We start from the raw sequence: 15,368 nt of genomic DNA, 5'->3' as shown, positions 1-15,368 counted from the left end.
GAGCGCCGCGGCGGCGGCGGGGCCGGGGCAGGCGGCGGGGGGACCCGCGGGGGCGCCGCGGGAGCCCGATGCGCGCTGGCGGGAGAAGGGCGAAGCGGAGGCGGAGCGGCAGCGCACCCGGGAGCGGCTGGAGGCCACGCTGGCCGGGCTGGGCGAGCTGGAGTACCTGCGGCAGCGGCAGGAGCTGCTGGTGAAGAGCCTCCTGCTGCGGCGGCCGGCGGGAGCGGGGCCCGGGGCGCAGGGCGGCCGCGGGGAGCCGCCGGGAGAGGGGCCGCCGCCGCGCAGCCTGGAGGAGAAGTTCCTGGAGGAGAACATCCTCCTCCTGCGGAGGCAGCTGGTGAGCGGGGGCGGGGGGCGCCGCGGGATGCGAGTGGCGAGCGCCGCGGGATGCGGGCGGGGAGCGCCGGGGATGCGGCGGGGAGCGCCGGGGATGCGGGCGGGGAGCGCCGGGGATGCGCGCCCGCTCGGTGCCCCCGTGTCGGTGTGACCCGCGGGTCCTGCCCGCGGAGAGGCGAGAAAGGAGCTGGGAACCCCCGCGGGCGGCACCCCCGCCCCGCTGTCACCCGGCACGGCGCGCAGGTGAGGCGGCGCGCCGGTGACAGCTCGGAGGTGGACGGGTCGTGCCCGCGTTGTGCCGCTGGCCGCACGGTTCCCTTCGGGTCCCGGAGCCAGGCCGGCGGTCCCGCTTCCATTCATGGCAAGAGAGGCGCCGCCGTTGCCATGAATGGAAGTTGGGAGCCAGCTCCCGGGTCCAGCCCCGAGAGGAGGCAGCGGGCGCTCGGGCACCGGCAGGATCGGGCCCGGGAAGAAGGGATGCTTTTGTTGGAGGACGCGCTTTGGAGCTGGTGTGGGAAGAGATGGAGGGCGGCATGAAGCGGCAGATCATTTTTCAGTGAAAATAGCGTACAGCTGTGCCTGGCGCTCTTTGTGCGCGGCTCAGCATTTGCTTTCACCCAAGAAGTTGGATTGCGTGATTTATTTCCTTATTTCCTGATTTTTTCTTTTCCTCACCCCCCGCTTTTCCTCCTTTTTTTTTAAATTTTTTTTTTCTTATTGCCCTTTTGATTTAGTTATGTTAGGGTTATTTCTCTTTTAAAAATATAAAAATAAATTATTTTTTTCTGCTGAGAAGGGGCTGGCTGGCGGCCGAGAGCCGTAGTGAAGGACCACGGAATCATTACTCAAAAAAAAAAAAAAACCAAGTCGGGGATTTGTGGTAGCACTTTAATTTGTGCACTTGACATTGCAGATTGGAACCAGATGCGGTGCTGACTGGGGGAGGGGGCGCTGGTGGCAGTAGGTGGCGCAGCGAAGTCATCCCTTGAACCCATCACCTCCTCCAGCCTGGCTGCCAGCCAGCCCTGGCTCCCCCAGGAATGGGGGAGAAGGCTTGGGATCACCCCTTTGGTTCTCCAAAGGATGGCCTTAAACGCCAGCACATCTTCAACCAGTGCTTGCCAGTTGAAATGCTTTTAGCATTTGCTCTCCCTTTGCCCAAGGCCAGGCTGGACAGGGATCTGAGCAAGTAGTTTAGTGAGGGTGTCCCTGCCCATGGCAAGGAGGCTGGAACGAGGTGATCTTTAGGGTTCCTTCCAACCCAAACCCTTCTATGAATCTGTGATTCTATGACTGGTCCACTCCATGGGAAAGATTATCTTGGATTTAATGGGTTCAGAATTAGTCCAGCTATGAGCATCAAAACTCATTGCAATGAATGTGTCAGAGCACCCCTGGGTGCCAGTCAAATGATGCACTTGAAGAAACAAAAGTAGATGAACCTTTCTCCTGCCTCCTCCCCTCTCCCCAAAGCCAGAGCAATTAAAGGGTATGAAGCTGAACAGATGATGGATAAGCAACATTATAATACACAGGGGGAAACTGATTGTGTTGACCGTGGGTTAATGAGTGCCTTGCAAAATAATTTCATATTGCTTATTTTATGCCATCAAATTACCTTCATAAATAGCCTTAAAATTCATCTCGCAGCAATTTCATACAATTATAAAGGAAGAAGAGGAAGAATTACTCTTCCTTCCTGCTGCACTGCAAAACTAATAAAAGGGCTGTGATCCCAGCCCTGGGAATCTTGCTCCCTGGATGGTGGACTCTAAGCTCACAATGTGCAGCAGAACAAGGCGGTTCCCACACCACAGGCACTTGTTGGCAGAGCTGTTTGGTGCCATTGTGTGAGCAGATGTGATCTTTGAGTAACACCAGTGTGGTGGGGAACGTGCCCTGCTAGGCTGGCACGGCCATCCTTGCCCGTTCCATGTGCACAGGTCTGGTTGGGCCATATCACACAATCCAGCTTTGTTCTTCCAGCTGTGGTCAGCACAGCCCGCTGGTCTTCCTGAACTGTGGAGCATACTCTCATGCAGAACTGGCTGGAATAGGCTGGGATGAAATGCCTGCGGAATTTTTCACTGAAGTATTTATCCAGAGCATCCATCTAAAATGTCAGGGCTTTGTTTGGTTTTTTACATAAAAGAATACAGACGTGGTGTTTCACAAGGCTTAGATGGAGAAATCTGTTGGTCCTTGGGACCCCTTCACATCTGCCCTACTGAAGGAGCTGATGTTCTTTGTCCTCTTCTTTTACAGAACTGCTTGAGGAGGAGGGATGCTGGGTTATTAAATCAGCTGCAAGAGCTGGATAAGCAAATAAGTGATCTCCGCCTGGACGTGGAGAAAACGACAGATGAACACCTGGAGACAGACAGTCGTCCAAGTTCAGGTAAGGGCAGTGCTCAGCAAAATCCAGCCTTCCTCGGCACCTGGAATTAAACTGCCTGTAGATTTTAGTGCTGCAGTTTTCAGTACTGCAGCAGTAAATGTCTGCATCTCGTTCACACTCTGATAATTAATCCCTACTAACAGAGTTCACTGACCACTGGAAAGGCTGCTATTTGCTTCTTTCAGAGGAGCATTTCAAGCTTAATTAGCTTTTCAGTGTTTGGGGCATTTGTTTTTTCAAGGCCACCCTCACATTAGTTCGAGAAGTTCTAATTGTCCTGTGTATTAGGGAGGAGGCTGAAGGAAAAATGGTGAAAAGAAGCACCACCGTCTGGAGGAAGATATCAAAAATGGTCATACAGCCAGAAAGGAGGATGGAATCAAACAATTCAATCCTCCATATATTGAATTTCATCTCATTCTAACTGTGCTGAAGCCAGTAAGTGGTATTTAACTATGGGGAACCTTTCCTAGAGGCCCCTAGACTTGTGCTGAACACACTACAAAGTGGAGAATCCTCCAGCTAGCAATTGTTAAAGCTAATTGCTAATTTCTAGTCTGAATCTGACTTGTTCCAGCACTGATATTTTTATATCCTTTTCTCCCCTAAAGAAAGATCTTTTCTAATACCCAGCGTTTCCTCCTCTTGGAGGTGCTATACATTATAATTCCTGGCTTTTATTTGATGAGCTAAACAGGTCAAGTTCTTGAAGTCATTCATTTTAAGGCATTTTTCCAAGCTCCTAAATAGCTTGGTGGCCTCTTTCCAATTTTTTAGCTTTCTTTTAAGCATGCTGGATTCAAGGACTGGGCTCACCATTCCAGTGTTTCTTACCAGGGCTGTGTAGACTGCTGAAGTCATTTCCCTGCTGCTATTCATTAGCCTCTTTGTCCATCCAACAATCTCATTAGCCTTTTTTTTTTTTTTGCCATATCATTAAGCTTGATTGAGCTGCTTTTCCACGCTGACTAAGCCCTTTCCAGGATTATTGTTTTCCAGGATGCATCCCCATTCTGTAGGCATGCTCTGCATTCCTTACTCCTAAATAAACTATTTAAATTTTGGTTGTGGTATGTCATTTTTCCTTGAGTAGTCCCAGTTTACCAGGAAATTAAATTTGCTGCATCTGCACATTATTTACCATTTTTCTTCTTTTTGTAATCCACAAATATAGTGTTTATCTCCAGAACTTTGAGGAAAGTAATGGATAGCATTGGGCCCAACACTTTTATAGTTAAGTAATAGTTGGAGAGTCTGTCTTGGAAGTATAACACTCTATTAAATGGGTGAGCTGCCAAACATAGCCTGGATCCTTGTTGCTAAAATCTGAAAATCCCTGAAAGGGTTAGAACCCCAACCCTTGTAAAATTAAAAAAAAATCCACATGCTAAGATAAGTTCTGCTGTTTTAAGTGCTTTACTTTTAAACAAAGTAAATTCATGGCAATAAGGATATTACTAAATTGTTGGCTGGTTTTGGGGTGAAGTCCCATAACTACTTGTGTTAGAGTAAGCCAACTCAAACACCAGCTTGACTGCCTTTCTAGGGACACAAATAGTAACTTTGTGTAGACATAACTAATGTAAATCCAAACTCTTATTTTTATAGGGTTTTATGAGCTGAGTGATGGAGCTTCTGGATCGCTTTCCAATTCATCTAACTCTGTCTTCAGTGAGTGTTTATCCAGTTGCCATTCTAGCACTTGCTTTTGCAGCCCTTTGGAGGCAACACTGAATATCTCAGATGGACGCCCTAAATCTGCAGGTATAGTAAAAGCAGGTCGAATACATCATACTCCAGGAGGTGGCTTTGGCTTTGGAAATACTGCCTCAGGAGTACCTGGGTTGGATTAACCCTTCTTCCTTTCATGTGCCATATTATGCTCTGAAAAGATCCCAGTGCCTCTCACGTACATGGGTCATGAGGCAGGACTGTTTGCCCTCCACTGGTCCAGCTTTGCACATGAATATGTCACTCTAAACACACAAAAATGGCTTGTGAAGATCTGGCAGCTGCTCTACCCAGCAGAGGGCAGTGGTACCTGTACACAGAAACACATCAGTCAGCTGATTTCTCTTTCTTTAGAAAAGCATTTTTAGTGAATAGCAATAATTAATGATAGCTCTTAGCCATGTCAGCATTACAGTCACAGAGTAAGGAGCTGGCTACAGGTTTTAGGGGGACAGGGCACATGTTTTTAGAGTAATTTTGTCAATTCTGATTGCTCTCCTTGACCCCAAGTGAGCATGGTGAAGTGTGTCCTGCATTTATATGGTATAGACAGGTAGACATCATGAACATGCCAGGTGCATTTTGCCTCTTTGGCAGAGAGCTGTGAACTTTCCTTGGACACCAGTCTGAAGATGCAAGCCTAGATTTTTGGGATGGTTCAATAGGAAGGCCTCCTCTGTTCTCCAGAAGAGACTCTTCAATACGGCTGTTGTGATCCAGTGTTACTGACTGCAGACATTTTCAAAAGCATTAGCTCGTTCTTGGCTGGGGAGGATAATTCCAACCACAGTATTTCCACTTTGCATTCTGCTCTTTAAGGTTAGCTTATAGTGATTTGTTGTGAATCAAGGACAGAATAATTCATGCTCTTCTGTTTCTGAGCTGGGAAAATGCAGCCTGGAATACATTAATTCTGAGATGCTGACAAGTCCTCTAAGTTTTCCTGTGAGCAGCTCGAGGTAATTTAATGCTCCCTGTTGTAAGGTATATGTGATCTTCATGGGCCATACATTAAAACAAGAGAAAAAAAAAAACCACACACACAAGGAATTCCAGCTGATTGCATTGCTGTTTTTTTTCTGTATACACCACAAAAACCTATACCTCTCATGATTCATACAGTCTCACTTTCATGGATGAAATTTCACAAACTGACAAATTTCAAAAATATCTTTTTGTCAACATTCCTTGAAGCCAACATAGAATTTAGGAAATGTAGGAAAACTGCGAAGTGATCTGGAGGAAGTTTATGGTCTTAACTTCCCTGTTCTTCCTCTCCTGCTTACACAAAAACATCATCTCTATCAGCAAATTTCATCAATGCCCATGAGACCTCTTTGAAATAAGCCTTAGATAAGTGATGAGCACTGAGCATTCCAATCAGAGTACCCTGGCTGAAGTTTCCAGCCCAAGGGCAGAAAACAGGACTGGCAGAGGATCATTTAGATTGTACCCCTACCCAAGAAGACAACGGCAACTTAAGCTTAAAAAATAATAGTAATCTTAGGTGCTTGGGTGGAAGCCCAGCTCTTAAGGTTGCATACCTTTCTAGTAACCTTAGCCATTAAATCTGACTCATGCATCGTGAAACGCACTGGATTTCTCTGGCAGAACTCTCTTTGCAGAGCCAAGGCTAGGATGTCAGCTGGATTGACCTGCACTTCTTGTACTTGTGTGAAAACATGAGCCTGTTTCCCATTCCATAACCCCTTATCACTCAAAAGGAGCACCTGTTATTACTATTAGCATTGCTATAAATATTATCATAATAATAGTAGTAACAATAATAAAAATAACCATAAATTAAGTCTGGATTTTTTTTCCTAACCTGAGACATGCTTGAAAGAATCCAGAAGTAGAATTTGTCAGTAAGCTACAAGAATTAATTGTTCTCTTGTCTGTATTTTTTATGTTTCTCTTTGGATTTAAAATTCTTTTGTGCTGAGGCCTGCAGAGAGTTTCACAGGTGACTGTGTAACAAATAAGAGACCCTTGCAGACTTCTGGGTGGCTTGAAAGGAAGATAGGAAGATCTTAACAACCTGGGCACAGGTTTGAAACCAATGCACATGTTCTCATTAGGGCTGTGATTTTTATTGTTTTAACCATGTGGTCCTAGTGGGGTAAATCCAGCATAGATGCAGTGGCAGGGAGACCCACAGAAGGATAGTGCTGCTTTTTGTATTGCTTGAACAGCACCACTGGTTGCAAAGTTGCTGCTGCTGTAGTTAGAGCTTTGCATTGTGTGCCTAGATGGACCGGCGTCCTTGGCAGCAGATTAAAAACGTAGCACAGCTGTCCCTGGCAGGCTCTCTAAACTCTCCTAAAATGCCTTTCAGATCTCATAGGCTGGATGGACTATAATAAGGAAGGCCAGCATGAGGACCAGACCGCAGGCTCTGTCTGTCGCTCTTTATCCACACCGCACTCAAATTCCCTCGATGTCGTTGCAGATGTACATCCCAAGTACCAGTGCGATCTGGTGTCTAAAAACGGGAACGACATCTACCGCTACCCCAGCCCGCTCCACGCCGTGGCTGTGCAGAGCCCCATGTTCCTCCTCCCCGTGACTGAGAACCCCCAGCGAGAAGAGGAGAGGCTCGCTTGCGATATCAGCGACGTTTGCACGCCATCCGAAACGGACTCGGGACAATCCGCCAACGCCTTCCCCCCACAGAGCTCCTGGCCGGCTCCGTGCCCTTCCACCAGCAAGAGAATAGACAGCTACATCTTAAGCCTGGTTCAGAAAAAGACTCACGCAGTAAGGACTAACAAACCCCGGACGAGTCTCAACGCCGATGCCACCAAAGGGATCTTGAGGCATGGGAGCATGTGCGTCCGGCAGCCGGCAGCAATGGTGGCCCACGGCAACGTGGTGAACCTGAAGAGCTCCAAGCCGGTGTGTTTGCCTTCCGGTGGGGCTCCCGCTCCGGACCACACGGCTCCCTCCCCGTTAAAGCAGAGGCCAAGGGAGCCGGCTGGGGAGCAGCTGGAGAGTAGGAAGGCCCCTTTGCCAGCAGGTTTCCCACCCAGCACTACAACAGAACTCCAGAGCAAGCACCTGCCACGGGGAGTCAAACCGGCACCGTCGGAGCTGGGCCGCAACACTGCGGCGACAGCCGGGGACATCCCCAAGGAGAACGGCCAGCTCTTTGCTGCGTCTCCCAAAGAGACCCCAGGGAAGCCAGTGGTGCTGCAGCCAGAGAACAGGGTCAGCCAGCCTCCCAAAAAGATCCTGTTGAAGAGCAGCTTGCAGGCCGCTCGCTCCTCGTCACCGGCTGTCGAGGAGAGGCCCGCGCTGGATTTCAAAAGCGAGGGCTCTTCCTCACAGAGCCTGGATGATGGGCTGCTGGTGAACGCCCAGTACATCCCGGCCCAGCAGCAAAGCATGAAGCTTCACAAAGGCACCCGGAACGTCAAGATTTTGAAAAGCTCTGCATTGAAACACAGGTCCCACCTTGCCAACGGGGTGGAAAACAGCTCACAGACCTTGAGGGAGAAAGCCAAACTGGTTGGCAAGAAGTGCCGCTTTCCTGAGGAGTTGGATACAAATAAGAAACTGAAAAAGCCCTCGTCGCGGGGGAAGAGAGGCAGCGGCCTGCCGCTGGAGCCGAGCCTCCCGGGCCGGCAGGCCGGCCTGCACAGATCCGCCCTCCGCTCCCATGGGCACGGCCGGGAGGTCGTGGTGGCCAAGCCCAAACACAAGCGTGCCGACTACCGCCGCTGGAAGTCCTCGGCGGAGATCTCCTACGAGGAGGCCCTGCGGAGGGCGAGGAGGAACCGGCGGGAGGGCGTGGGGGTCTACTCACAGGTGCCCCTGCCCTATGTCAGCCCCTACGCCTACGTGGCCAGCGACTCGGAGTACTCAGCCGAGTGCGAGTCCTTGTTCCACTCCACCGTGGTGGACACGAGCGAGGACGAGCAGAGCAACTACACCACGAACTGCTTTGGAGACAGCGAGTCAAGCCTGAGCGAGGTGGAGTTTGTAGGGGAGAGCACGACCACCAGCGACTCTGATGAGAGCGGGGGCCTGATTTGGTCCCAGTTTGTCCAGACGCTCCCCATCCAAACAGTCACGGCGCCGGAGCTGCATGAAAATGCAGCCAAGGCCTTTGTCAAAATCAAAGCCTCCCATAACCTCAAGAAGAAGATCCTCCGCTTTCGGTCAGGCTCCCTGAAGCTCATGACGACCGTCTAGTGAGGTGACTTGGTGGAATGTATCTGCTTCTGCTGTTGGAAGCAAGGTGCTTTTTTTTTTGTACATATTTCCACAGATTTTTTTTTTTTAAAAATACAAATATTTAAAACTTAAGGTAAATTATGTCACTTGTCTTCAGAACTTGGGTGGATACTAGTGCCTTTTATGTGGAAATAAATGACCGTTACACTTGTTTAAAAAAACCCAACAACACAACACTGCCATTTTCAGTGGTGAACAGCCTCCAGCGCATGGTGTGTCAGAAGGCTTTGAGAAAAGGCTAAAATGTTTCTGGGAATGGATCTTCCTTGCCTAGTTTTTCCAGTTCTGGGTCTTATACAGGATATCGACAGCTTAAGGTCATAAGTTTTTAGGGAATAAAGGGGAGGGAGTGAGGGTGTTTCTTAATGTTTTTGCTTGTCCCTTTCTGCTGCTGCTGTTGCCACATCTTGAACTTTTTCCTTCTGGTACTCTGGTCTGTTTTTTTTCTTTTCTTGTTGATTCTCTTCTTGCAACTCACTCCTGTCCTCCCCCAGCCATCCCCCACCAGGAAAGGGCTCCTGTTCAATCTGTCTCCAAGGTTAAGTCGCCTTCCCTGGAGTGCACTCTACTCTGATCTCCTGGGAGTCCACTGCGGATGCCAGTGGTGTCCAGAGTAAACTGCAGCTGGAGCAGCTGACCAAGGCTTAGTAACTTCATTATATTGTGTAAAACTGCTTTTGAAAAAGAAAAAAAAAACCATATGCATGTCACGTGCATGAGTATCAGTAGTTTTAATATTCCTGTTGATGTCCAATTTACTGTACATCATCAATGGCTGTTTTTATATATATATATATATATCATTGTGTAAATTAATATAACACATCATATGCTGTAATAAACAGTCTGTTTTAATACTTTTTAAAGTTTGTTACGTTGGTGCAGACCCAGTCAGTGCTTTTATATTGGTGTTGTCACCTCTTAGATGTCTCCTTATGTGACCTGATAATGTTCCTTGCATTTAGCCGTGCAGGAAAAGGGGGCAAGTTTAAAATGCTGCTGTGGATGTGACTTGTGCTTTGAGGGAATTGGCTTGTCATGGCTTCTCTTGTTCTTCTCATAGCTTGCATTTTTCCAAGGGCAAGGTGGGATTTAGGAGCTCAGAGGCATCTTCAGGTTGTTGCTGATGGGCAGCTCATGTTTCAGAGCAGATGGAAGTATAACATTAATCCTGCTGTCTGTCTGGGTGCTTGCAGACTTTGGTTGGTACAACACAGGGGCAGATGGTTGGTTTCTGTAACCAAATCGATCTGTGGGACACAACAGGTGTCCCCATGGAATGTCCAGTAAGTGAATCCCCAAGAGCTGTGTGCTCTGGGAGCTGGGCTGGGTGGAGGAGAGCACAGGCTGCCTGTCCATGGTGCCCTCTGTAGCTTTGGCTGTTGGCTCTGTTACAGCCCTAGCAGGGTCATGGAAGGTGACAATTGGGTCACCCACTGGTCTCTGTCTCAGGTTCTTCCCATGGGACTGGAGGGGAGTCTGTCAGCAAAGGAGAAAGGAGCCCTGCATAGGCAGCACTGCTTCTATTCACAACAAAACCTTTGGAGCTGCCTGGTGGGAAGGTTGGAGGTTTTGGGCAGGTTGAGCTGGTTGCTGCAGGTTCAGCTTCTGCTTTGGCATCCACAAATAGACAAACAACTGGAGTGGGTGTTGTGGCTGGTGTGGATTTCAGGGATATGTGTGCAGCCTGTCCATTTCATAGCAAGGTCTGAGCAGAGCTTTCCTTTGTGGTTCCTCTGTGTCCTTCCTGCTGTCACCCACCTGAAAGGCAGAACAGGTTTTTTTTCCCAGGTTTTTCTGCATCACAAATGTGGGAAGGAAGGATCCACTCAGAATTAAACATCTCAGGGAGCAGCTTCTGAGACAGTGAGAACACTTTTCCTGAGAGGCACATTTTATTTTTCAATCTGCAGTGTAGTAAATCACTATTTATAATGTTGCATATTATTATTTTCCTGTTTGTGGTTTGTTTGTTTGTTTGTTTGTTTGTTTTTATAAGGAGTAGAAAATCAGTTTCTGTAAGGGTTTTGCAGTACATCACCAGGCTGTGGGTTCAGTGACCCAGAAAGTTCTTGCACTTCCACCTCTCATGAAACAGCAAAAGCTGTAACTCCCCTTATCTGCTCATAACTCTCCTATTACTTTATACATGGAAAGGCAGCCTGTATATATATATATATATATGTGTGTGTGTGTGTGTATGTATGTATGTATAAAAATATTATATATTGGTTTAGAAAAATTCATCCAGAAATTGCTGGACAAAGGCTGCCACTACAGAGAGGGGAGAGAAGTAATGTTTGTTGTAAAATACAGCAGTACTAAGGCTAAGCAACAGCTTAAAGCCATCCCATTAATAACTGATGGGTGTTATATCAAACAAAGGGAATGTCTTATGGAAGCTGGTAGTTTTTTTCCTAGAATAGCTCTTAATCATGCCATATAATCTCTCTTTGAGCGAGAAAAACATGAGCAAATCCCTGTAAATCTCCTCAAAGGTGTGGAAGAGGAGCAGAGAGGATCCTCAGCTGTGCACTCTCTCTGGCTGTAAAGGAGCTGCTGGTGGAAAGACAAACCAACACCAAGTGGCATTGGGATGATGAGTTTTTAATTGCAGTGCTATAGCAGATTGCCTTGTACTGAGTGAGGGAGGCTGGCTTTCAAAAGTGAGCTACTGAATGGTTTCTTTTCAGATAATTGCGTAAAAAAAAGAAAATAAAATAACTGCCTGAATAACATTGAGGCTGTATCAGCTGCAGCCACTGTATTCTGCAGTTCTCTTGTTGAATAGCTTAATACCAGACTTGGAAATGGACTGATGGTATCTCCCTCTTAATTGCAGCTGGGTCTTTTCAGTTTGGGGAAGGAATTTTCCTTTTTTTATGTGATTTAGGTAAGCATCCAGAATCCTTTATCCAGGCCTAGTTTTTTCTATCAACACCCAACCCCCTCATTTTTCCTTTTTTTTTTTTTTTTCTTTTTTTTAATAACAGATCTTAACAGTGCTGGAAAAGTACTTGATATGGTCCCAATACACAACACACATTCTCATCTCTGGTTCTGATTTAGGAAACACATCTGAGTTAGTAAGTTTTTGCAACATTAGGCTGAAAAACATCTGCTGGTCTTGGAGACCAATTGAATATCTGGCACTTCTTTAAGCTACCTGGCTTTCAAGCTTCACAGCTTGCCAGTGTATTTTTCATGATGTTCACTTTTTAATTATCCCCAGTGTTTATGGTTGTTTTTGGAAGCCTGAAGCAGGAACATTTCATTGCACTGGGAGCTGTTTCAAGGTGGGGGTAGGTGGTAGAGGGGAGTTTTGGGATTAGATATCCCTATGCTCCTTATGTGCAGGAAAGTACAGGAGCATAAAGGAACATGAGCAGAGTCCTTGGAGCTGGATTCCTTGTGGTTCAGATAATGCAGTGTTTCTGCACACCTCTGGAATACCATCACTCCCACTGAGGGAATCAGCACCACACTCTGAGGGGATGAGTGTGTCACAGGGCTGTCTGCCTTCCAGCAGGCTTTCTGGGGCTATCCTCTGTTCCCTCAACCCAGCCACCAGCTGTGGGTCAGCAAATAAAGAACTAAGCTATGTCTGGTGTGTGTGGGGTCAGGGAGAGGCTCTGGCCTGGTGCCCAGACGTCCCAACTGCGTGGGGCCCCTGCTGTGGACCTCCTGCTTGCCGTGAGAAATCCAATGTGCCTGTGGAGCAAGGGCTCAGACAGCTGGCTCTGAGGGAAAGGAGGAGTGGAGAGTCCCGTCAATAGAGTGGTCTGATCCTGGTTCATCTGCATTTCTGGAAGAGGTGGGAAGAGGAGGTGTTTCAGCCTAACACCTCGCTCAGTAAGTTAGACTGGACTAAGTGGAGTCCTCCCAGGGACTCTGTCTCATTTCTTCCAGAAAAACCATCTGACCAAGTCCTGTAGGAACTGGGGACAAGAGATGAGTTTCCATTCCCCAGGTCTGGGTTTGGCCTTCCACAACACAGCCCCTGTTTGCAGAGAGCCTCTAGGTCCCAGCCCTCTGTAGCTTTCCTGGTCCTGGAGCTTCAGCAGGAATCTGTCCATCCCTCACAAGTGTTCTGCTTTTCTCATGGCCTGGGGTTCATGCTGGATAAGCACTGAAAACAGATTTTCCACAACAGTCCTCTGCCTTCAGTAATCCCAGATCTGTTTGTTGGCTCAGAGGAAGGTCAGGCACTCCTCAGGTGGCAGCCAACAAAGCCATCCCTGTGGGACCTGCACCCCTTCCTGACACAAAGGGCAGCAAAGGCTTTGATGAACAGTGGTGGCCACTTGGCAGGCGACTCACCACACTGGGCACATGGTTCTTCTTACAAGAGGGAACAAGGACATTTTTGAGGAAGCAGAAACAGCTAAATACATTTTTATTAGCTAACTTCAGAGTATGTACCTTTGGAGTAGCCAACAAAAATAAATATGACTGAGCTGCTAATACAAAAAACTGAACCTTTCTCAGTTTAACATTACAGATGGGGAACTGTGGTGAGAAACAATTGATGCTGGAGCATATCCAGAGAAGGCCAATGGAATGGATGAAAAGACTGGTCTAGAGCAGAAGTCTTGAGAGAAATGGCTGAGGGGGCTGGGAGCCTCAGCATGGAGAAAAGGAGGCTTAGGGGAGACCTTATCACCCTCTACCACTCCCTGAAAGCAGGGTAGAGCCAGGTGGGGTTGATCTCCCAATTAACATGCAATAGGACATGAGGAAATGGCCTCAAGTTGCACCAGGAGAAGTTTGGATTAGATATTAGGAGAAAACACTGAAAGGATGTTCAGGCATTGGAACAAGCATCCCAGGGAAGTGCTGGAGTCACCATCCCTGGAAGTGCTGAAAAAAAGTGTGACTTGGGGACTTAATTTAGCGGTGAACAAGATGGTGCTTGGGTTGAGTTGGACTTCAGCTTAGAGGTCTTTTCCAGCTTTAACTGTTCTATGATTCTTTGAGTGGCTTTGGGGTTTGAAAATTCTCACAGTTCTGGAATGAGGGAAGGTACATGAAAAGCAGAGGGATCTATTTAAAAAGGATACTAGAAAGTGCATTTTTGACACAGCAGGGAATTTGTTTCTGCTGGAAATAGTGAGATGGATGTAATATCAGCAAGTTCAGAGGGAAAGAGAAGGTAGGGATGGGTGCTCTACCAATGATTTTGGATGTCAGGAAGCATGTGAGGTGACTGGTCTGCTAACAGTGGCCAGGCTTGTGTGCTCCTCCTCAAGACTGTCTTTTCCTGCAGCTGCTGAAGCACCATTAGCTGGGGGAGATGCACCATCCTCCTGACCCAGCAGACCATTTCCTGTGTTCCTCTGGTCTTGAGGTAACTAATAGGAGTTGTCTATGCAATTGAATTTTTCTCACTCTAATATTTATTAGTCTTTTGCCCTCCCAACTTTTGCTGAAGGCAAGTTTTGCATTGCTTTGCCAAGAAGTTCACTTTCCACACTTGGCTGATGTGACATGCATATGTCCAGATTATGGTTTTGGTCACTCCTGTCCTCTAGCACAGTAAATTCATCCACCCTTTCAGGCAGGAACTCTAAATCCTCTGTTATGTGAAAAACATCCCCTGTACCACAGATACAGTTATGGACACAATCCATTGTGCTCCTCATGACTTCAGTCCATAAATGCAGATACAGTTATGGACACAATCCATTGTGCTCCTCATGACTTCAGTCCATCTTGGACTAATCTACCTTGGGAGTCACTGTTGGGCAGCAGTTTTACACCCTGCAGTTGCTTATAAACTGCAGGAAAAGCTGGTGACCTACAAACCAGATGAACATCCTAGAGCCTGAGTGCCTCCACTGCTCTTTGCCTTGGGAATTTGCTGTCCTTGGGGAGCTTTTCTCTTCATCTGTCTCCACTTGTGCCTTGGTTTGGAGAAACAGAGCAGTCTGAAAGTGTGTCTCATGGTCATCTCCACTTGACCGGTGTTGGTTGAGGCAGCAGAGCAGTTTTGGATCACACTGATCCAGGGGCAGGGCAAATGTGTTTCCCCCTGAGCAGGGATCTGGGGATATGACCCAGTGATGGCTCCCTGGAATAGCTTCCATTCAAAAAATATGGGCAAGCTTGGTCCAAATTACATTGGGGACCAGACTAAGTCTAGGCTGAAGTAAACCCTTGAACTTTGTACATTGTTCTTGTGGGACCCTCAGTTTGTGGGGACCTGAGTTTGGATCTGCTCCTTTCATTCCTTTCATGCCGTGTGACTTTTTGATGTAAACAGAGCCTCTCTCTCAGTTAATGGCCTTTGTTTCCTTGCTGTATTCCTTTAAGATCAATAAAGTGTATTAACATTAACAACTTGATTTCACTGAGCCAAGCTCTGAAAATCTGGATTTTGTTTGTTTTAAAGGAGTTGTAAGTCCTGGGAACTAAGATTTCCTTGACAATACTAAAGGAAAACCCGTATGACTTGGACTCTGACCTCGTGATAGGGTTCATGCCATCAGGCTTTGGAAGTAAATTGTTTTATCCCCTCTTTAAAAGGTCAAGTCTTCTGTGGCCAAGGGGCAGGAAGCTGGAAAATTTGCAACCTGCTGAAAAATGTGTTCCCTGTGTCTCCTTATGAGCTTTATGCCCTCAGAAATGAGATTTTCACAAAGAGGGGAGGTATGAGGCACAGGTA

General features: G+C 47.5%; 1 protein-coding gene across 1 annotated transcript in view; it reads left to right on the top strand.

Annotated features, from left to right (window-relative positions):
- DACT1 (dishevelled binding antagonist of beta catenin 1) overlaps positions 1-14,353 on the top strand; it is a 14,654-nt gene extending 301 nt beyond the window's left edge. The window contains exons 2-5 of the mRNA XM_041413071.1: positions 4-337; positions 2,602-2,734; positions 4,343-4,405; positions 6,918-14,353. Of these exons, the coding sequence (XP_041269005.1) occupies positions 4-337; positions 2,602-2,734; positions 4,343-4,405; positions 6,918-8,662 (2,275 nt within the window). The 3' untranslated portion in view covers positions 8,663-14,353. The remainder of the gene's footprint in view (positions 1-3; positions 338-2,601; positions 2,735-4,342; positions 4,406-6,917) is intronic.
- The last annotated feature ends 1,015 nt before the right edge of the window (positions 14,354-15,368 follow it).

Source organism: Onychostruthus taczanowskii, unplaced genomic scaffold (genome assembly GCF_017590055.1).
Source record: "Onychostruthus taczanowskii isolate IOZ18803 unplaced genomic scaffold, ASM1759005v1 scaffold103, whole genome shotgun sequence".
Taxonomy (NCBI): domain Eukaryota; kingdom Metazoa; phylum Chordata; class Aves; order Passeriformes; family Passeridae; genus Onychostruthus; species Onychostruthus taczanowskii.
The sequence above is the reverse complement of the archived record's forward strand: the minus strand, read 5'-3'. Positions and strand labels throughout refer to the sequence as shown.